At 58.2% G+C, this 22,371-nt stretch overlaps 1 protein-coding gene across 2 annotated transcripts; it reads right to left on the bottom strand.

The window, feature by feature from the left end:
- Positions 1 to 5,300: 5,300 nt before the first annotated feature.
- POMGNT1 (protein O-linked mannose N-acetylglucosaminyltransferase 1 (beta 1,2-)) lies at positions 5,301 to 22,163 on the bottom strand. Of its 2 annotated transcripts, none has more exons than XM_072867339.1 (22): positions 22,034 to 22,163; positions 20,811 to 21,004; positions 17,573 to 17,681; positions 17,051 to 17,166; positions 16,677 to 16,742; positions 16,128 to 16,241; positions 15,360 to 15,477; positions 14,959 to 15,057; positions 14,309 to 14,436; positions 13,628 to 13,698; positions 13,250 to 13,325; positions 11,703 to 11,786; positions 11,505 to 11,546; positions 11,233 to 11,291; positions 10,606 to 10,678; positions 10,174 to 10,302; positions 9,718 to 9,843; positions 9,498 to 9,562; positions 9,066 to 9,110; positions 8,749 to 8,884; positions 8,131 to 8,240; positions 5,301 to 7,857 (listed from the first exon to the last, which is right to left on the bottom strand). In XM_072867339.1, the coding sequence occupies exons 2-22, from the start codon at positions 20,919 to 20,921 to the stop codon at positions 7,740 to 7,742; spliced, it is 1,995 nt and encodes a 664-aa protein (XP_072723440.1). In that variant the 5' UTR covers positions 20,922 to 21,004; positions 22,034 to 22,163; the 3' UTR covers positions 5,301 to 7,739. The 2 variants fall into 2 exon arrangements, with proteins under 2 accessions (XP_072723440.1, XP_072723441.1); XM_072867340.1 differs by having other exon boundaries at positions 5,301 to 7,842; positions 22,034 to 22,162.
- Between the last annotated feature and the right edge of the window lie 208 nt (positions 22,164 to 22,371).

The raw sequence follows: 22,371 nt of genomic DNA, 5'->3' as shown, positions 1-22,371 counted from the left end.
GCCCTGGGGACATGGGTTCTGGCCCTGCCCCATGGCGAGGTGTGGGGGGAAGCTGCCAGAAAATGGCCTTCTCTTCCTCCTCCTCCCTGGACTGGTGGAGGTCCCAGTTCCACCATAAGCTGGTGACCTCATGAGTGACGTCAGGGTTTTTATTCCTCTTTTCCCTCTCCGACCACGCAGGAGCTGCCTGGACCTTGGCGCTACCCAAAGCCCTTCCTGGAGGTGTCCAAGCCGGGTACCGCTGGGCACATCTGGCCTGGCCATGTCTCCCTCGGCTCCCTCTTTTTGGGGCTGCCTTGCAAAGCCGGCTCCTGGCAAACACCCTCTCACCATCACCCCTGCGGGGTGGAGCGGGCTCGGGGGCAATGCCCAGCCGGCCAGAGGCTCCCAGCGTTGCACCTCTTCCTGGCCATGGAGCTTCTCCGGGACAGGGCAGGCAGTTTCTGTGGTGCTGAGTTTTGGCAATAACCCTGCAACCGCCAGCTTGGTTTCTCCCCTCTGCCTGCTGGGGAAACTCGAAGGACCAGTTTCTCCTCCCAGATTCCTCCCCATCGCCCTTCCCGGCTGTCAGCTCCCCTGGCAGCAGAAGGGCAGCAGTGGGGCAGCAGGGGGTAAGCCAGGCTGGTGCAGCCTCCCCTGTGCACCCACTGTGCCCCTGCCCCCCGCTTCCCACTGCCCAAGCACCGCCGGAGCTTCTGGGCTCCCCAGAGGACACCCCAGCTGGACCCCCACCAGCCCTGGGACGGACCCCAGCCCACCGCCCGTCCCTACCAACCTGCGTGGGTGCCACCAGGCATCTCTGCACCTTGTAACTCTTAGACTTGCCCGATTCCCCCAGACCGGCACCCCGGGGTGCCCAGCAGCACCCCAAAAGCTGACAGTTGTGCCATCAGAGTGTGAGGCCAAAAAGTCCCCGGGGGCACGAGGCAGCAAACAGAAACTTCCTTATTGGCCCTGGGCAGGCGTCCTTGGGCTGGGGTGCCCGAGCAGCTGACATGACGGGTGTGTGTGCTGGGGCGGGGGTTCCTCTTTTCCACCCATGACACAGGGTGGGGGAGAGCAGGAGGATAAAGTCTCGCTGGCAGGGACTGCAGGCAAGCAGGCAGTGCCCTGCCGCCGGCCAGAGCCCGGGTCACTGCTGCCTCCGGCCATGCACTCTCTGGGGCTCCCCGGTCCCTGGGTTGTGCCCTGCTCCGCTCCACTGTGGGCAATAACCCCCGCGTGGGTGCCGACCAGCCCGGCCAGCTGGCATGGGCAGAAACCCTCTGGGACCGGCAGAGCCGGTGGGAATGAAGGGAAAGATGGCTGAGCCCGTGGGCAGACTCTGCTTTTCCCCTGGGTCGGGTTTGCCCCTCTCTCAGCTGGGGAGGTGACGAGGATGGCAGGGAGAGACCCGGCTGTGCAGGGGGATGCTGGGCAGCAGAGCTGGGGTCACTGCCAGGGTTGGTGGGCTCAGCCAACGGGTGGCATTTGGTCCCTGTGCTCCGCGGTTTGCTCTGTACAGGGAAACAGGGGTGCACGCAGAGCCCTGCCCCCCCGGAGCCCCTGGGATCAGTGTGGCATCTCCAGACTCATCCCATCTGCTGAGGCCCCACAAGCCCCCACATGATGGGGACCAGCCCGATGTCACTGTAGTTCCCCCTCCTGCAGCAGCCTTCAACCTTCCTCCTGTGGGAAACGGCCACTTTCGGAGCCCACGCGGGGAATTTCCCCCTGCTTGGGGGCGAGTGGGGTGGCTCAAGGCTGAGCTGCTCCCTCGGCGGCAATAAGGAAGCGGGTGTGTGGGCTGGAGGCTGGGCTGGGTGGGGTGGATTCGGCCCCCGGCAGCCTCCTGCTGGGTGGTGCGCTGAGCGTCCCCGTGGGCACAGGGTGGGGAAAATGAGGGGCTGGAGCCCCTGGCCATACGGGGAAGGCAGATACCTGAAGAGCTGCCTTTCATCCCTGGCAGCCCCATGGGGTGCTGGCTCACGTGTTGCCCCACCACGATGGGTGCCACGCACAGGCTCAAGTCCCAGGAGCTTTGCAGGGCGTTTTCACCACCGGCATCGCCTGCCCCAGGGCACAATAGGCAAAACCCTGCGTGGCGGGGAGCAGGCAGTGCCCAGCGCTTTAGGAAGGGAGCTGCCCCCCCCCTCCTGGGCACAGCTTTGGTGGGGGACAGGGTCATCATGAGCAGGAGGAGAAATAGTGGCTCTTTGCGTTTGTGCTGATAAATGGAGCGAATGGGAAGCAAAAGCAAACTCATCCAGCATCAGTTGCCCAAGGAGTGCCCGCTGCAGGGGATTTCCCCCTGCCCACCGCAACAGCCTGGCCAGGACGTTCCGGGACTGGGAAGGAGAGAACATCCTTGAAGGGCATGGGCTGGCCAGGGGAAGACGTGAGGCAATGCACCCTTTCCTCGGCACAGCCTTCCTTCCTGGCTCCCCTTCTCTTCCTCCTCCTCCCTGCCCCAGAGATAAACCATCCTGTGTGCCCACCCAGCCCCAAGGGTGCTTTCTGGGCAGCTCAGTGCCCCAGTTATTGTCGGGATATCAGAGGAGGTGATGGAAGGGCTATTCAAAAGGCACCAGGCAGGAGCTGACATTAAACCTGGGGCGTTAATCATTAACACCGCACCAGGCAGGACACGATGTAATAACCATCACAGCAACAATCCTGGGTACCCAGTTGAAGATTAATTTGCTGCCAGGCTTTGTTAGGTCTGGGCAGAGGAGGTGGCAGCCCCGTGCCGGGAGGCACAGCAGGGGACGGGGACAGGGATGGGCTAGGCACAGGGAAGGGACCCCCCGGAGCCGGGACCAAGGGGAGAAGCCAAGCAGAGCCCCTTCCTGGGAGCAGTTTGGGCACCTCGGCATTGCAGGGCTCTTTATAAAGCAGAGGGTGCTGAAAATTTGGGATCAGCTCCCTGAGCTGGGATGCAGGTGGCTTGGGCACAGTGTCACTGCCTCCCTCCCACACAGGCATGGGGACGGGGCCAGCATGCCCTAGGCACTGGCATCCCTCCAGCGCTGAGATTCCTCCATTCCAGGGGACCGTGGCTGTTATCCTAGAGGACGCTGGATGGAGGGTGCTTCCCTCCACCTGTGTGGCACAGAGGGACCGATGTGCCACGGGCAGGGTCAGCCTGGGCCTTGTCTCTCACATCCCAGCCCATCATCGGAGCACGGGGACTCCCTGCTCCCCCGGCACAGAGATCCCCACCAGACAAGCATAATGCATAAAAATAATCACCACCAGAAATTATGCAAAATTCCCCTTCCCCCCAAGCTCCGGAAAGGTCAAGTTTCATGCCAAGGCTATTTTGCTTTTGTTTAATTATCAGCCAGCTCCTGGGATGCAAAGCAGCCCGGACAGGTTCTCCTTTGTACGGCTGCACAAAGCCGGGGAGGCCGGGCTGCGGGGGGGTACGTGGGGCTGGGCGAGACCTGGGAACCGGCAACTTGGGCAGCACGTGCGGCCGAGTCGTGGGGCCAGCGTGGGGCCGAGTCGTGGGAGCCATCGGGTTGGGCTTCCCAGGGAGGGCAGGCGATGGGCCAGTTGCCCAGCTGGCTCCTGGACACCCAGGGATGCTCCAGCACCTCTAGGCTGAGCCGGGAGGTGAGTGGGACCCTGAGAAAGGGCAGGACGGGGAGGGACCCGGCTGCCCTAAAAGCTCCCTGGGACTGAGCTCCTTCAGACAATGAACCTCCACATCACCATCACCCGGGGGAGACAAGCCGAAGCTCTCCATCAGCCTGGCACAGGCGCTCCCCCTTTGAGGGGGTTAACCTGCTTTAACATCATCCCTGTTTCAGGAGGGGATACTCCTGTAAACGCAGCAGTTTGCAAATGCCAGTCCCTCGAGGCGGGCAAGATATAGTGGGTCTCAAACCTGAGCCCACATCACCTTGCAGGGCTCTGCCCGTGGGCATCAGTCCCAGCGGCTGGATCCTCCCCTCGCCCACGGTGCCCTGGCAGGGGCTCAGCGCCGCAGGGTTTGGCCTCTGCGGGAGGCGGATGCGGACGGGGAGGCTGCCAGGAGGTGAGAGCCTGCTCCAGCACTGCCAAGCAAAGCTCCTGGAGCTGGAGGAAAAGCCTCTGGCAAGGGGGTGCCCCCCCAAAAGCTGTGCCTGGCCCTGGGGAGAGGGTGGGAGTCACCAAGGAAGAAGCCCATCCTGGCTGCAGGGAGCAGGCAGGGGAGCAGGAGGCAGCCGGTGTGGGATACAGGTCACGGACGGTCTGTGCCGGTGGCCAACACTCTCCCATCGCCGTTTTGTTTGGGCCCTGTGGTCTCTGGCCCAGAAATAGGTGCAGCCCCAGCCCTCCTAGGGCTCCCTGCCCCACGGGGCCAGAAATTTGGAGAGGTCTCTTGGGCCTCCTGCAAAAGGCACCCACACCGGTCTGGCCCAGAGGCTCTGGGGCTATTTTTTCTCACTGCAGGACCAAGCTGGCTCCTCGCTTGGCTTCACTTCACCCCTGCCTGCACCCACCCCTGCGGGGAGGAGCGAAGGCTGCCGTGCTGCAGGTAGTTGTGCTGGAGGTCCCTCCTGCAGCCCCTGCTTTGGCTTTGCCGTGCCCGGCCACAACCGGGCAGGGGCTGAACAGCTCAGGAGTGGGGCTGGGGGGGGCTGGCCCTGCTGCGGCCCCACATGAATTGTCAAGTCTCAGCTCCAGCTATGGTGGTCCCCTCCAGCTACGATGTCCCTTCCTTCTGCTGTGACCTTGGTCCTTATTCCAGAACCCCGTTTACCTCAAAGGAAAGAAACCCAAATCCCCCAGAGAGGCCCGAAATGCAGCCCAGTGCTGTGGGGCTGACTGCTAGATGGTGGGGTGCAAGGGCCAGGGCTGGCTGCTTGCTGCCCCCCACCCCAGGACAAGCAGCCCCTTCACCCTGCTGACCGCCAAAGGGACACCGAGCCAGGAGCTGAGGGCCATGGGTCTGTATTTCTCAGGGGATGGCAGCTGGAGGTGCTGGGGGGAGCATGGGGGCTGGTTACGCCAAGCAAGAGTCCCCAGGCAGCTGGTCAGAGTTTCTGTCGGTTACTGAACTGAAGATAAACGTGATAAAGCTTGAGGAAACAGCTCACAAACCCGCACCAGCCGCTCCGGCACCGCATGGCATGGCACAGCACAGAGGACCTCTGCTGGCACAGGAGCCACAGGGCAGGGGCCCAGGGCCACCGTTAGCCCATGGCTAGTCCTGCAGTGCACAGGGCAGAGACACCACAGAGGACAGGGGTCTGTCCTTTCCAGGCAGGTAGCCAGAGCTGGGAACCCCAGCCCCGGGCCACACACAAGACCAGCCATTAAACACACGAGGCTCAACAGCTTTGCAGTGTTTAATCTTGAAAAAATAATCCGATTGAGAAAGCGGCAAGCCCTAGGGATGCCCAGGCACCCAGCCCTACCATGGCTACCACACCGGAGCCTTGCTGGAAGAACAGGGAGGGACAGAGAACAGCATCCAGCTGGCCCATCACGGTGTGCGGAGAGGAGGGAGCTTGAAGCCCACCGGTCAAGTCCTGCTGTAGCTGAGAGCAGGGAGCCACAGCCCCCGGTCGCTGCAGGGCAGGCAGCAGAGAGGGGAACTCATGTTTAGCCATTCCCTAGCCATAGGGCCACCTTCCCCAGCCCCAGGAGGAGCTAGAAAGAAGCCAAGCCTGAGCCCTGCCAGAGAACAAGGGAAAGGGGGTGGATTTAGAAGGGAAACGGGGCCTTAGGAACAGAGATGCCAAGGAAAGGGCAGCACAGTGGAGAGTCGTGGAAATTTTTTCCAAAGCAGGGTATGGGGGAAGAGAGCTGCTTTCCCTGGGAAGAAGCCTAGTCCCTTTCCCCTTGTGCCAGAAGGACCTGCTTTACCACCAAGGACCAGCGCAGAGGCCGCCTGCCCACTGGCTGCCAGAGCAGAGTCCCAGTGAAGGGCAGCGCTGGGGGTGGCAGAAGAGGGCAGGGTTGAAGCCAAGCCCAGTACTGCAGTCCCAAGGGTGCCACCCTGCATGCTCTTGTTTCCCTCCTGCATCTGTTCTGTCCCTGCTGCTGGGACAGGCATGCAAAGGACCACAAGGGTCAGAGTCCCTGCGGTCATGCTAGAGCTGCGCTGTGTCCACACAGGGCTCGTTTTGGCCAAAGAGGAGCAGATTTCCCAGGTTCACAACTATTCATTCCTACGCTGGGCAAGGGAGGAAGGAGAGGTACAGCAGATGGAGCCAAGGGGACAACAGACAAACCTCCCACAACTGCCCCCACACAGGCTGGGAGCTGCCAGCTCTCTATGCTGCTTTCCTGCTATCCTCCCCTTCCCACAAGCAATAAATAAATAAGTTAGTGTAGTGTAGACCTCGACACTCAGTTCACAGTGAGAAAGTGAAGGGGAAGAGCCCCTGTGACCACAGGGAAAGGGGCTGAGCAGCAAATCCGCCTCCCAAGGGCAAGCCAGAGCACAGCATCCCTGCTTGAGGCTGGGGGACCTGGGCAGAGAACAGATCTCTTGCTGCATGGATGACACAGGGAGGTGCACTGAGCAAGGGGACCAGGACTGTCCCCAGTGGGGGGATGACAACGCATTAGTACCAAGTGGCTGGGGGTAGGAGGGGGCTCTGGGGTCCTTCCTAAGGCACAGGAGGGGGGATAGGGACCCCCTTCCTCTCCCTCTGCATGAGGGGTGTACCACAGCAGGAGAGCCAGGCTGCCCATCCTGGCTCAGCTCACAGCTTCCCTACTAGCAACGTACCATGGTAAGGGTGGGGATTCAGGAGAACAAACCCACCCTGCCTTCAGCGAGAGCTCGGGGTACCTGGCCAGGGAAGAGGGAGAGACAGAGTACAGTACCACAGGCAAGGACCACGCCAGAGAGCAGCATCTCTCACTCCAGAGGACACCAGTCCATCCTGCCCCTGCAGCCAGGAGGATGCCCGCTGGCTGCCCCCATCTCACTCTGCAAGGCACTTTCACCCCCTCTCCCATGACTTGGGGGGGCAGGGCTGCTCCCCACAGAGAAGGTGGGTGAGGACAGCTGAGCCACAGCACACAGCCTGGTCCACTTCCATCTCCAGTCATTTTCAGCTCCCAGAACTGCAGGGAAAGGAAAGGGGCACCTGACCACCCTCATGCTGGGTATGGGGTGTCCCCTATGTGTCCCCAGCAAGTTCAGCTCCTCTTCAGCATTCCCTTTTGCCTATGAGCTGGGCTGCCCCAGTTGCTGCAGCCCAAGAAGCAAAGCCAGAGTGCAGGGAGATGTCAAACCCAGCATACGATCTTCAAGGTGCATCCATTGTGCAGGAGATAGAAGAGATGCTGGAAGATCCCTTCTTCACCACCATGTTCACCACTGGGCACGGAGCCAGCCAGGCAAGAGTTAATAAATAACACCCAGCTGGTAGGCTGCAGCACTTGCACATGAGCATGCTGCCTTCTCAGGACTCAGGGGCCAAAAAGGAAAGCAGAGGTGTTTCTCGAGGCCCCCTTTAGCCCCCAGCTGAGCACCTCCTTCCTCCAGCCTTGCCCAGCCAGGGGGCACAGGAGCAGCGTTAGTAAAGAGTCTGTGTTAAAAAAAAAAGTTCCTGGGATGGGAAGGACCCTGTCCCGTGCGAGGGAGAGGGAGACCACAACAGGGGGCTGGAGGGAGCCCGAGGTCTCATTTTGCAGCCTGAAATGGGAGTCTGCATCCGGTCACCAGCCTCCAAGAGCTGCTGCCAACTCTGTCTCTGCACCATGGAGGTCTTCATCTTCTCCCGGTCCCCCTTGCTTCCCAGCTGCCAGTCTCACGTCTGCTCTGCTGCAGCAACCGCTGGCACTGCCACTGCCCCATCTTCCTTGGCAGGGGGCTCCATGTAGATCGGTGTCACCGATGAGGGCTTCTTGGATCTGCAGGTGAGGAGGCTGGATGGGAGCAGGCAGGGGTGGTGGTCTCCCTCAGGACCCCAACTCCCAACAGCCCTGCCTGCCTCCCTGGTGTGATCTCCTTCCCACTGGGACATCCTCCAGCCATGGGCATGTATCCTGCCCCCCTCCCACCACAATGATTCAGAAGAGGGGTGGTATGCCCCAGGATTGGGCTGGGATAGAAGCGGATGGTGCAGTGCCCTGGGCAGGGGACAGTGCCATGAGGATTGGTGGGGGGATAACCCAGGTTGCTGTGCCCCCGATACTCACGAGTAGGGGGAGGCAGGGACCCCCACCACGAGGAAATGGTTCTTCTTGCGGAAGAGCCGCCACAGCCCCTTGTGGTTCCCACGGACGTCCAGGTCCCAGATGTGGAGGCACTAGGGGGGTGGGGAGGGAGGAAGAGGCATCAGAGCCTGGGGACAGACACCAGGGCCAGGTGTCCCTTGGTAAGGGAAAAGCCACTATCCCTGCCCCTCACCAAGACACAGCAGAGAGGGGATAGCACCTTGATCGGGGCAGTGCAGGGCAGCACCCCCCCAGCCACCATCAGTGAGAGAAGAGGGGAACCCATTCCCATCCCTGCCTCAGGACAGGGGGTTTGACCATCACCTCCATTCAAGTGATGGAATCATCCAGACAAGCTCAGACCCTGGGGTCCCACACAGGGAGATCATACAACTTATCTCCACTGAGCCAAGCATCTGCCCTGGATCACCCAGTGCCTTCTGTAAACACCAAAAGCTTAAATACCACCCAAGGGCAGCAAGAATCCATTTGCTGAGCTGCATCCAAGGCCACGGACAAACCCAAGAACAACAGTCAGATGTTTCCCAGTGATGCAGAGATCAGTTCAGGGGTGAGGATGGGCCGTGTCAGAGGCCTCACCTTAGCAAGCTGAGTCCAGGTGGTGAAATCTGCTTCCTGCTCCATCCTGATGAACATGACGTAGACCCTGCCCTCAGTGTCAGGCACAAAGGAGTCCTCGCAGGGGTTCTTGCTGTGGTCCAAGACCTCAGCCTCACTGTGGAAACAGAACAGGGAGTGAGAGAGGACCTCACCTCCTCTCCCTGTTCCCACTGCAGGGTACTTCAGACAGGCAAGCGGTGGCTGGGGCTGCCAGGGCCACCTCCACTCTTTCTTCTGTCCTGGTTGGTTCACTCAGTGTGCCCTGTGGTCTCCCAACGTCCCTGGCAGGCACTTACCCCAGGAGCCGATGAATTTCAGTCTCGTAAGCATCCTTCCTCAAGCTGTTGGAGGAGGAAAGAGCACAGAGATCAGGGCAGAGCCAGACAGTTTGATAAGCAGGGATCATCCAAAGATGATCCAAACTTAAGACTGCCCCAGTGTAATGCAAAAAGGCCAGCTGGAGCCAATGAATTGAGAGCAGAGAATGCCATGTATCCTGGAGGACGTGGCAGCAAAAATGTGACCCTTCAACATGTCCACCAGGAGCACAGGGTAGGCAAACCCAACCTCACAAAAACCACTGCAAGGATTCCCCAGCGGAGGCCAGTGTGCTGGGGCTGGAGGTTATGGTTGTTGCTCCAGAAGAAAGGGAGACGTCCCCAGCACAAGGGGACAAGGGTCAGGTCAAGCGACTGTTTCATCCACATCTCATCCTGACCAGCACTCACCTCTCCACATTTTTAAGCTGGACATTCGGAACTGTGTTGAACTTGTGCTTCTTGAAATAGGCTTCCTGGAAGGAAGAGAGAGAGGAGGGAAGGAAAATGGGATTCGGTCAGGAGTCAGCAGTACCTTGAGGTCACCTCAAGCATCCCTGCTACCTGGAAAGGTGGCTGAGTCAGAGCTCAGCACCAGGAAGGGGCTTGGGGTCTGAGGGATGTCACTCACGTGAAAGTAGCCGTTCATGTTGAGCCCCACGATGCCGAAGTGGTAGGAGCGCGAGATGTCAGGGATGATGCACTCCCGGCCCTTCCGCTGCTCGGGCATCCGCATCCACATGTCCCAGTCCCAGAGCTGGGGAGGGGAAACTGCCACTCACACTCAAGTTGGGGGACATGATTTGGTCGTGTGGCCATCCAGGGACCTTTCTGGCTGCCCACACCAGCTCTAGCCCCTTTGGGCCCAGCCTGCCTGGGCTGTTCCAGCCAGCTCTGTGGCTGGTTTTGTGGTCCTGAAGTTACTGTCTGTCCCAAATCCATTCTGCTTGGGCATCCTTCCCAGTGGAAGCTCAGGGAGAACCAGGGCCCCTCCAAGAGCTGTACCCACAGGGACTGGGTGATGATCAGGGACTGCTGATGGGCAGAGATGGGGGTGCAGAAGATAGGGTCCCTCTAGGGTACTCACTTTCTCAGGGGTTGGCCACTTTGGCTCCAGCTCATCCTTGTACAGGCTCTTCCGGAGCACCCAGCCCAGGCCTGGCATGGTCTCTACGCGGTACAGGAGCGAGGGGTCCTCAGCTGTGTGCTCATAGCCCTGCGATGTTAAGGGGAGCATTCAGCATCCCGAATGCACCCCTACCCTGCCAAAATAGGAGGCATCTTGCTCCATGGAGACTCCCAGCATGGGGAGCAGGGGACAGCCACTGGGAAGCACGCAGCAGGGACAGGATGGAGATTTGCAGGGGTGCTTCTGAAGAGTTCAGGGCTGGGGAGGCAGACCCGCCTTAGTATGATGGTGGGGGGACACCCTGCTTTACAGACAGAACTTGGACCCCAGCCTGACATGGGAACAACACAGGGCAGAGGAGTCCCTACTCCACTGTCCTCCCTGACCCACCTGGTCATTCCAAGCAGAGATGCAGTACAGGCTCTCGTCCTCCTCCAAAAGGTGTATTGACTGGCTCAGAAAGCTGAGGAAAGAGTTGTCCAGTCCCTGGTCAAACATCCTTCCCCCAGGCAAACCAAGGCAAAATCTCCACAAAGGGACAAGCCACCCCCAACTGCTGGGACTGTCTAACCCGTCTCTTGGGCTGAGATGGCTGATTTGGTGTGAGATCACTGGAGGATCTAAGCTAAGCTGCATCTCACCATGGGGAGGGGACAGTATTGTCTGCTGCTCCATCAGAGTCCTTCCTCCTTATGAAATAGCTGGAGCCCCGGTAGATGTTGCCCCTGTCCTCTTGCCATGGGGCAGTTCCTAACCATGTGTGTACAGAATGGATCAGTGTCCCCAGAAAGCAAACCAGGAAGAGATCCCAGACCTTGAAGTCACCCTGCACTGAGTGCCAGGACAGTGGACTCAAGACTCTCTGCAGGCAGAGCTCAGTTATGGCTGTTGCCTGGGGACTGTTCAGCCTCGGATAGGTGAGCTACAGCATGGCAGGGATCTGGCCTCTCCTGAGCAGCCAGAGAGCTTCTAGGAAACGCCCCACCCAAACAGGGACTCAGGAACCCACAGCTTTACCTGAAGAAGTCAACAGAAATGTCAAGGTCTTCCTCCAGAACCACAGCAAATTTAGCATCCTGTAGGGCAAGGAGAGATGTCAGAAGGATAGGACCAGGACAGAGCAGAGACGACAAGCAGCGTCCCCTGCCTGTGCTGTTCCCTGCCCCACAGGACCAATTCCAGCTCCCAAGAGACGGGGGTCACAGATGCCACTCTCCCAGGGAAACCCTGCACCGTCTTGCTCTCATGGGTGAGCAGCTAGACAGGGCGCAGGCAGAGGTCTCACTCACCGGGAACAGGTTGAAGGTTGCAGTCAGGCTGGCTTTGTAGTGCTACAAGAAAAGACAGATCGTTACTTGTGTTAGCATCAACCCCCAGGGCACAGGGAAAGGTAGCCTGGCACAGATGCGGGGCTAAGCCTGCCTCCCTCGAATGCTTTCCCAGGTCCCAGAAAATAACTCTCCCAGGACTTGGGAAAGGTCTCTCACCTGGGAAACTCTGGCATTTTTAATGCTGATGGGAGTGTGCTGGATTCCTGAGAGGCCAAACAGCTCCACGACATCCATCGGCTCCTGCAATGGAAAAGCACAAAGCTCATAAATGTGCGGGTCTGGATGCATTCTCCCTACCCTCTGACAGTGTCAGCTCCCTGGGACAACAAGAATATGACTGTGGGATCCCCTGCATGTGGCTGTCCTCTTGGGGGCAAGTGAGGCTCAAAATGATGTTGTGCTGTAGACCTCACAGCAAGGAACTCGCCTAACCCTCTTGGCCCTCCAGCCCTTAAGTATTGCCATAAGTTTCTGTTGGCCCTGATAGTTTGCAGACCCAAAGTTGTATGCAAGAATATCTGAGAAACTTAAATCCCCAGTCCCCCATGGACAGTGAAGAAAGAAAACAGGTATAGCCAGGAACAACTACTAGCTGCTTAATGTCGAGACCACAATCAACTTCATTTTCTCTCACAGCTGCCAAGAAAGAGAGCTCTCTGACCAAGCACATCTGCACTGGGGTCAGAAGTAATCCATATTTGGGCTGACATATCTCTGCCCCAAGGCAGCCCCACCAAGGCCTCCTCCATCCCCTTACTGTCCATCCCACCTCCTAGCCACAAAAGAGAGAAGGAGCTCCCATTGCACCAGCCATTCCCACTTTCCCTGGTATCCACCATGGCAGCCCGAGCATCCAGGCCGCCCCCTCATAGCTGAGGGATGCTGCTCCAGTTGCCATGGCAATGGATGCTGCTATCTTTAACCACTCTGAAGTGCTGCAGTAAGAGCCTGCATAAACAAATCAGCTCCCCCAGCCCCACAGCCTGGCAGTGGTGGGAGAGGCCTACAAGGAAATGATCCTGTTCCCTTCCCCACCTCCATCACAAGGCAACCAGACAATACCTCATGGGCTGCTGCAGAGATGAGGGCTAGAAAGCTCCTGAGACCTGCTAGGATGCCAAAGGCCTGTCCCAAAGAACATCCCACTGCCAGAGAGCCAGGGCGTGCAGTGGGATCCTCTAGGGCTTTATACGGTTTTGCTGATGGGAAGGTCTTTGCCCTCTAAAGGACCAGCTCTCCTCTACCTGGCCACAGCTTTCATGAGCCTTGTGAAAACAGATCGTTTTGGGTCTCTTCATCTCTTACTGAGTGGAGCTGGACAGGCACAGCTGGACTGGTTTGTTCTGCTTCATGTAAGGGAGCTGGACAGGCAGTGTTACACCCAGGCTGGCGATGCTCATCAAACAAGAAAGGCGGATGGGGAGAGCCCAACATGACCACCTCATTCCTGCACGCCAACCTCTTTCTGACACAGGGATGTAAAAATCTGGGCTTTGGGAAAGGCCAAGGCAGCTTTATCCACACCCATGGCTTGGCTAAGCTGACTGACTTTGCGTAGGAGCAGGTGAGGAGCAGTGTGACCCACAGCAGGAGGAAGGGTGATGGGGCTCAGCCTGCCACCCACTGAGGACTGGGCCAGCACCACATATTCTTGGCTGGGGGACCAAGGACCTAGCTACAGGGGCCTCTGGGAGTGCTCTCACCTCGTAGTACCCATCAATGAAGACTGTGATCATCTGCGGATTGACGCCCTGAGCCGACAGCAAGGAGCGCAGCATCCTGGGGAGAGATCGAGGGGCCTGAGTGCACAGCCCCAGCGGACCCAGGCCACTCAGCAGGGGGGTGTGGATCCCTTGGGGTGGGGGAAAGGGTGCACGGTAAGGGAACAGGACCTACTGCCCTTGGGCTCTTCCCTTTCCCATGGCCAAGGACCCTGGGATCTGTCCAAGCAGGTCTGCCCATGTTGCTCATGCAGCCCCAGGAGGAGGCTGGGCCCTGCCAGCAGGACAAAGGGGAGGGCTTGGGCCGTGCCTGGTCTTGCGGCACAGAGAAGAGAAGCCGTGTGCCCTGGAAGTGCTTACCTGTACAGGTAGTTGGGGCGGTTCCCTGCAATAACAGCTACAGGCACATTGAAGACTTTATTGTCCTTGAGCTGGAAGAGAAAAATGTGTGTGAGCGGGGCTGGGAGAGGCCATGCCAACCTAAATGATTCTATGAATCTATGCTACTGAGAATGGGATCCAAGGGGTAGGGATTGGCACCGCTGTTAAACAGCGGAGCTGCACAGTCCTACCCTTGGCTCAGGGCCACACCGACCAACTAGGACTCCACTCGGCACTGCTGGAGACCCTGCCAGCTTTCCCCTTTCACCCCACCTCAGACCCAGCTCCCAAATCCCAACTTGCATCCACCCAAAGACCTTTGTCCAAATCCTTCAGGACTGTGCCAAGGACAGCCCAAAGGCCATGATAGCTGTTCCATCTCCAAATGTACAGACTCTGCTGCTTACGCCAATGTCCCTAGAGCCATGGTAACCTAGCAGCTCAGGGCAGACGTATGGCAAGGAAACTCCCCTTCCCCAGCATGACCTGACCACATGTATTCACTTTACCTTTGCTGGGGCTAAGAGCTTGCCCAGGGGCAGTTTTCACCACTCAGCTGGAGCTTAAGGACAGGGCTCTGCACCTGAACTGTGAACACAGCTGGGCCAGCCCAGCCCTCCCTCCTGGAGCATTCCCTGAACACTCTGCCCCTGCACTCACAGGATCAGGGTTGAACTCAATGGGTGTGGGGTCTTTGCAGCTGCAGACACTGCCGTAACCTTCTACTTTGCTGCAAAACCTCTTCCGGCGGCGGTTCAGCTCTGTGTCGGGCCAATGGCACTCAGCATCTGGAGGCACCAAGGAGAAAAAAAAGACTACTCATCCCCATGGCCTCACCCTGTGTGCTCCAGGCTGCGCTGCCACACAGACAGCTCTCCCTGGGCTCAGCCATCACTAAGCCGGTCCTTATTACTATGAACAAGCAACACTTCTGGATGCCAGATATAACCACAGGAGCCATTCAGAAGCCATCCCCACCATATGGCCTCTCTGAGCAGCAACGTCCATGTTCAAGGCCAACAGTCAGAAAAGACTGGACCAGGCCTGGTTTGGAGAGGTGACAAATGGCCAGGCCATGTCCCTACTTCCCCATCCTCACCCTTCTCAACAACCATGCCTGGAATTGCCATGGAAGCATGAAGAAGGAAAGCTGGCCCCATTTTAAAAGTTACCATCCCCATCTCAAACAGCCTTAAATCCATCCTGGGATGTTGCTAACAGACCCACGGCTTTGACTCAAAAACACCAAGAGCAGCAGACAGACATGTCCCAGCGACACCTGGCATTGCAGACCGGATCTTACTTCCTACCTTCCACGGATGTCAGATGAACTTCTGTCTTCAGCAGCACAGGGTCACCCCATGTCGAGAGGGCGGGCGACTTGGCGTGCTTCTCCCCGTATACTTCCCCTGGAGCAGGGACACAGGGTCAGGACTGCCTGGAAGGGCCCACCCCTGCTGTGTCAAGGCATGGCCAGGGGCTGTAGCTCAGGGTGGCAGCTTGGCACCTTTTCCCCATGGGCCTCTGGCAAGCTGCTGAAGGGACATGCTCTGCCTCCATCCCCTCCCTCACCCCCACGAACAGAGTTGCCTGCTCTCTCTGATTTGTTCCCTGCTCATACAGTGTGTTGGGGATGGGCTGGGTTTGTCTTCACCTGGCTTCTCCCTAAAAGAGGGGCCATGAACCCTCTCCCACTCTGTGCTAGACTCACCTCCCTTCTTCCCCACAAATGTCCACATGTCTCTCCAGCTCAGGAATGGTGCAACTTGGCTCCCCAGGCTTTTCAGGACATTCTTGGCTGTGTCCTTGAGGTGAAAGGAGCCTTCATCCTGGAATGAAACACAAGCCTGCAGCTGAGGTCTGGCTCCTGATGTAGACAAGGAAAGTCTCCTGTCAATACCAAGGACGTACAGGGCCCACTCCTACCCTTGAACCAGCTGAGCCAGACACCTTCAAGAGCAGGTTCTTACAGCCTCTGTGCCACTAAACCTGCTGGTGGCTTCACCATGACCCACAGGGAGGTCAGAGAAGTCACAGACTCCTGTTTCCTCGAGAACAAATTGTTGTCAAGCAAGGCCATGTGTTCAGCAACACCTCACACAGCTAAACCTGAAACCTTGAAGAAGCACAGTGCTGCTCGCGCAGCAGCCCAGAGCCAATACAGTCCACGGTGCCTCCCCTAAAGCCTGGAACTGGGACCCAGAAGGGTCCCACCACATCCTTATATTTCCTCACGTCCACTCTCCATCCAACTTCTTGTTTATTGCTGCAGGCTCTGACACATCTGCTTTTTGCTCCCCTGCCTCGCTGGGCACACAGCAGTATCTGTAGTAACAAGGGGGAGTGAGAGGACAAGGGTGGTGATCCACCCAGGGAGGAGCTGGGAATGCCTGATGACATTCAGGAGGCAACTGTCCAGATGAGCTTTAGGGCGTGCTGACTCAAGGTGACTTTTTCTTTTGACACTAGGGTCACATACCTTAATGGTAAAGATCAGGATCCGGCCCCGGGCAATCATGTTGAGGAAAAGTACCATGGCTTCATCTTCATGGGGAGAATAGGTGTCAAAGACCCTCTTGGCCATCACATGACCCTGTTGGTATTCAAACGTCAGATGCACCTTAAATGCTATGTGGCCAGGACACGCAGAATTATGGAAATCTGTCCTGGAAGCCTCAGTCCCTGAACAACACGATGAGTTACTTTTCTGGTATGCCAGGGAGTTAGTCCCCAGGCAAATTCAGCCCTTGGGCCTTCATGCACGACATGAAGTGCACTGAGGTCCATGGGACAGCATTACCCAACCTCACAACTCCTCTCCTGCTTGCCCCACAAGGCAGCTAGGCAAGCAGAAGAGAAACACTGCAGTGTTTCTGGGTGACCGTGTCATGCTCTGGAAACGACAGGCAAACGAGCATTCAGGGACTTCTCTCCTGGCTGCCCTTTGCCTCATGCACCCAACAGTTAAAGACAAGGACAAACCCTGCCCAGTAAGAAAGACAAATGCAGACACGCGGGGATGCTTTACCGTAGCCTGATTTAAGACGATGACGTGGATCCCTCTCCCCTGCTCCCGAGCCTCATCTTCCAGGACCTGCAAGTGGAGAAGCGATGAGAACCATACGCCAAGACCTCTTATCCCCTGCCTATTCAGCACAGCAGAGCCCCCAAACAAGGGGCAAGTCTCTCTCCTGTGACATTCTGGCTTTGCTCATGGCAGTGATGGATGCCAGAATAGAAGACGACGGGACGACACCTCCACAGTCCTGTACGCAGAAGGGGGATCCACTTCTAACCTTCTTGCCAGCCACCAAAGTGCTCTCACCACCCGCTGCTTGAGGCTTCACCCATTCAGCTCCATCCATCCTCTGCTCACAGGCACAGCCAGCACCCACCACTTACCGTTGTCCCATCCACAGCCACGTAGACCTTCGACCGGCTGGAGTACACCTCGACATCCAAGACCTTCTTGTTGCTGACAGGGTGCCTAGGGACCTCCACATTCAGCATCTCATCATCTACAGGGGAGAAATGCCCAGTCTCAACCAGCCAAGACACCTCTGGCTTGTCCCTGCTCGGTGCTAGCCCAGCCAAGCCTCCAGAAGGTCATGCCCACCAGGTATCCCAGCTCAACAAGCCATGGGCCAGAATCTACAGGGATGGCAGGTAAGGGAAATCCAAAATGGCAACACGTGTGGCCCCAGCTATCCCCACACAGACCTCTGCAGCCAAACACGCTGAAGCCTTGAGTAGAGAGACCAGGAATGGGAACAGCCTTTTCTATTAATTTTTGTTAAACCCACGTGCACAGACCTGCCTTTCATGCTGTAGCTGGTCACAAGTTTGCCCTGACTTAAAGAAATTACTTCCTTCCCTCCCTCCAGTTTTCTTGCTTTCAAAAAAAAGCAAGATGCTGCCCCTCACCGTAGTCCTGTGCAGACTCCTCTTCCTCCTCATAAGCAGCTTTCCTGGTGTCCAAGATCAGCTTGATGTTCACAATTACAGTCACAAGCAGGAAGAGGACAGCACCTGTCTGCAATGCAGGATGCTTTGCATTAGCAACTTGTAAGTAACAACCCCAAGATCAGGCCACCTCCTTGGCAGAAGCTGCAGGGCACCCCAAGGAGGTCTTGCAAGGGATCATAAGCATCTGTTTTTTGCCCTGATTTCTTCTGGGAGAAGGCAAAGAGAAAGAAATACAGATGACCGAGGTTTTAGGGTGAAACGCTTTCATCAGCTGGAGAGCACTGACTTCTTGATACGTGAGAATTAACCCACTTCCAACACATCCCTGCTTCCAGATCTGCGAGCAGATTCCTGCTAAAATATTGCATCAAGGTCAAGGGGCTCTACAGGCAAAGAGTTTGGTAATTCAGAGTTACAGCTCCTGTGGTAACCTTAGCTTCTGCCTCTCCTGCAGCATCACTACTCATCTCTCCCTCTGCAACCAGAGGACGTATTCAGGGTAGTCAGAGGGAGAGGAGATGCTGTGAGACTAAAGCAAGGTAAAGGGAAGAAGCTGAGGTCTGACTTCAGGAAAACGCACTGTGCCATAGGCTACAGAGAACAGCCCCCAGCCTTACTGTCTGCAGCAAAGGCAACTGGTGTGGATGCCGACACAGACGGCTATGGGAAGGTCCAGGGGCTATGGAGGAGTCCACGGGAACCCCCGATGTGAGCATCACCATTGCCCATAGCCTTGTTGCTCCCAGACCAAGAGCAGGGATAACAGACTACAACATTTCTACAAGCACCTGTATTTACTTAAATGCATCTTGCTCCTTTCTTCCTCAATTTCAATCTTTTTCATGTTATTTGGACCCAGCGTAATGCAGAAACTACTCCAAGCTAAAAGGGCCTTTTCTGAGACAGAGCCACCAGGAAGACTTGGACCACAAACATCCCATGTTGGGAAATAATCCACCTGCAGGTGTAAGCTGCAAGAGCATGTCTGGCCACGGCCAAGAGGATGGTCTTAGAGCTGCAATGCTGGCCTGGGATGCAGGATTGAAAGACAAGACCTCAGCTGAAGCAATTTGCCTTTACTTGACCCAGGGAGCTCTGTAACCCAGGGCCCAGGTGCTTCTTCATGGTGGAACGGTGACAGCAGCATGTGGTGGCCATGGGGCTCTGCACAAGGACAAAGTCGCTGCCCAGCAGCTACAGCCCTGCCCCAGGGCTGAGGAACAGCTCTAGCAGGGAACCCAAAGCTGCCCTGGACAGTCACGCAGTGAGGGAAGGCTTTGCCATTGGATTTAAGACATAAAGCCCTAAGCAGCCATTACCCCCAAAGCTAACACCACTGCAGGGCTCCAACACCAGCCTCCATGCCAGGAGGGTCCGTCCAGCTCACAGCAGAGCCACCACAGAGGCCCAAATCTGACTGCTATGTGCTGCTGACAGATTCATCCCATGGCCCAAAAGCTCTGGCCCCTTGGCCCAGACATGCTTTGGAGGTATCGGATGGTTTCCAGTTTCAGCCATGCAAGCTCAGGGTCCTACTAACCTCCCCAGAGCATCCCAAGACTCAAGCGTGGAGATGTCACAGCAACCAAGGGAGAGGGGAGAGGCTGGTGGAGGCTGCTCATAGCCTGGTCCCCCCACAAGGGGATGGGGTGGTTGAGGTGGTTTTGAGACTCTTCCCTTGCCTCTCAACCTCCCAACAGGTTGATTCCTAAAAATCTGTGCCTTTTGCAGCTCTAGGACCCTTGATTCTCTGAGGTCTGGTATGGGGTTGGGATCACACACCAGGATCCCCGCCCTACCTGGCCAGTTACTGCCTCAAAGCTACATGTTGCTGCTATCTCTGCCAAGCAGCCAAATGGGTTCAAGAGGTAATTGAGGAAGAGGAAGATGGAAAAAAAGAAATAAGACAAGCGATCGACAGGTAGACAATGTGATAAGATAACATCACTATGGCATTTTGGCTTGTTGATTTGCTGCTGACTCAGGAGTATGAGCATCTTTCAGGATCTGCGCACAGAAAGCTTTTAATTAAGCAAGAACAGAGTCTTGGGCTCGTGGCGAGGAGCAGGCTGTACCTGGTGGCCAGCAGCAAGGCCACATTACCAACCTGCCCAGGCCTTCCACCCTGGTCCGCACTGGAGACACAGGGGAGCAGCCCCGCAGCCCAGGTGACCAGAGTGAACAAGGCAGCACCAAGCAGGACCAGCAGCCGGGTCTAGCAAGGCTGGCTCAGTCAGAGCTGCTGATAGAGGCTCAGCTGCTGTAGACCTGGCTACTCCATAGCTGCAGCTCTAGTTTACATATTTTAAGCTCAATTTTCATCTGTGTTTTAAGCCACAGCAGTTCCATGAAGGAGAGATGACAGCAGACAGGCTCTAGCCCGTTGCCCCTAGCATGATAAGCAATGCCTGCCTGAACAACCAGGCCCATTCCCAAGCCCTGAGCACCCCAGGGGATGCAGGACCGAGCAGTCTCCTTCCCCGAGGAGCCCTCGTGAGACTTCGTCCTCCCAGGCACACACAAAACCCTCCCCTGCTCCCTCCCACAGAAACCACCTAGTAGATTTCACCAAGCTCTACTCATCTCGGGATCGGCCCCTTTTCTGCAGCTCGCTGCCATGCGGCCAAACCCTCCCTGTCCTTACACCCCCAGACACCACCCAGGACGCTGGCTCTGCTGAGGATTAGCCATTTTACAGCACAAGCGACCCAGCCTGTGGCTTTCCCAGACACCAGCTGCCTCTGGCGCACAAGATCCCATTACTCAGCCCTATTTTCTCTATCCACCTGTTGTGCATTATACCAGGCTTGGTTTGCAAACCAAATGGGGCAGGGATGATTTCCCACTGCAGGCAGAGTCCTGTTCCACTCAGCATGGGTCCGGAACCAGGAGGGGATGAATCGGTCAGGTTTCTAGCTGAAAGCCTCCCAAGGATGCCTGGATAATTTTATCTCCTGCCATAGCCACCCAACAGGTCCACTTGCAGCTGGAAGAAGCTGCTAGACATGGCAGACCCTTCCACACATGAGCACAAAGCCACTGGAAGTAGCTTTTTGGGGACAAGTTATGCTTCCCCAGCATGTTAGGTCTCCCAGGACTGCCAGCAGACCCACCTCCGCCCACGCAGCTGCTCCATAAGCTCATAAACCCTATAGATTATCCTCCCTAATCCACTGCAAGCTTGTGGGTGACTCACCTGGCACAGCTTCCGCAGCGCGCGCTGGTTCATCAGCTTGTACTTCCAGGCAAGGTACCAGCTCCGCTTCTTGTGGGGCTTGACAGTGGGGTTGGGTTTCCACTCGTCCATAGTCACGGGGGCCAGCACGAAGGCAGCCGCGTGGGGCAGGGGTCAGGATGTGCTCTGCTCCGCTCTCGTGTCCATCGGGGCTCCTGCCAGAATGGGACAGGCACCGGGTGAGGGAGGTGAGCACCTTCAAACCCTCTCCCTAGCAAAGACAGGGCCTGGCACAAGCGGTGGCCACGAGTGGCAGTCATGTACCACAAGGAGAAGCCCCACAGAGCCTCCCTGCCTCCCAGCACCCCCAGCCCCGCAGGGAACAATCCAGGAGGCCAGGCTTTGCTGGAGGACCGTAAGCAAGGTGATGGGAAGCCCTTGAACCCATGGGTCAGTGAGGACCTCTGCTCCAGGCCAACACCTTAGCAAGGCCGCTGCAGTGCAGTGGGCCCGCTCCCACCCTCTGGAAAAGAAAAGTGGCCAAGAGACACAAGCCGGCGATAGGCCCCGGACCGGCAGGCGTTACGGAGGTGCCATCACTGGCCACATCAGCCAACGGGGTCCCTGGTGGGGAGAGACACCCTCCCCACTTGCAGCAGCAGGACTGTGAAGCAGCACCATCCCCGCTAGTGGGGACACAGCTAGCCTAGACACGGGGACCCGAGTTGGGCCATGATCCCGCTGGAGATCCCAGCACCCCTGGGGCAGAGGGGCTGTGCCCAGGTGAGGCCAGGCTCCCCACACAACCTGCTGGGCGTGGGGCAAGATGCAGAGGCCCAGCAGAGCCAGGGGCCCAGGCGGAGCGCTGGCCTCCCCCAGCGGAGCCAGGCAGGGTGGGGAGCGCCAATTGCCGGGCAGGGGCCGCACAGCAGCCGCCCGGGTGGAGAGAGGAGGACTGGGGGAGCCAGAGCCCTCGGGGGAAGGACCCCGGCAATGCCGGAGGGAGGGGAGGGGGTATCGCGGATGGAGCCAGGCACTCGGGGCGTGTGGGGGCCCAGGACTCCGGGGAGGGGTCGCGAAGGGGACCCGGGCGCTCCGGGAAGGGCGAGTCAGGCGACCGAGGCGGCCAGGAGCGGCGGGAAGGGGGGGGTGGGGGAGCAGGCGTTTCGGGGCCGCGTAGAGCCCGGGGGGGCCGGGAGCCGGGCAGTGCGGCCCGGAGGGTGAGTGCCGGCCGCGCTACTCACGGTCGGCGCGGGGAGGCTGAGGCGGAGCGAGGCTGGGGTGGGGTGGGGTGGGGCGGGCCGGGGCCGGGGCCGGGGCCGAGGCCGAGGCCGGGCAGGGCAGGGCCGGGCCCGGCTCGGCGGTGCCGCCGCCGCCCCACGAGCCCTCAGCGCCAGCGGGGCCACGCCGCTTCCGGCGCAGCAGAGACGCCGCGGGGGCGGAGCCGGCGCCAGCCCCGCCCCGGGCCCCGGGCCCCGCCCCCCGCGCCGCTCTGCGCTCCCCGCCGTGTCTCGCTGGTACGCGGGCGCCGGGCGCGGGCAGGTGGAGGCGGGGGGCGGGCGGGGGCGGGGCCGGCGGGCGG

Source organism: Ciconia boyciana, chromosome 7 (genome assembly GCF_034638445.1).
Source record: "Ciconia boyciana chromosome 7, ASM3463844v1, whole genome shotgun sequence".
NCBI classification, from domain to species: Eukaryota; Metazoa; Chordata; class Aves; order Ciconiiformes; family Ciconiidae; genus Ciconia; species Ciconia boyciana.
Note: the sequence above shows the minus strand (reverse complement) of the source record. Positions and strands in the feature narration are given on the sequence as shown.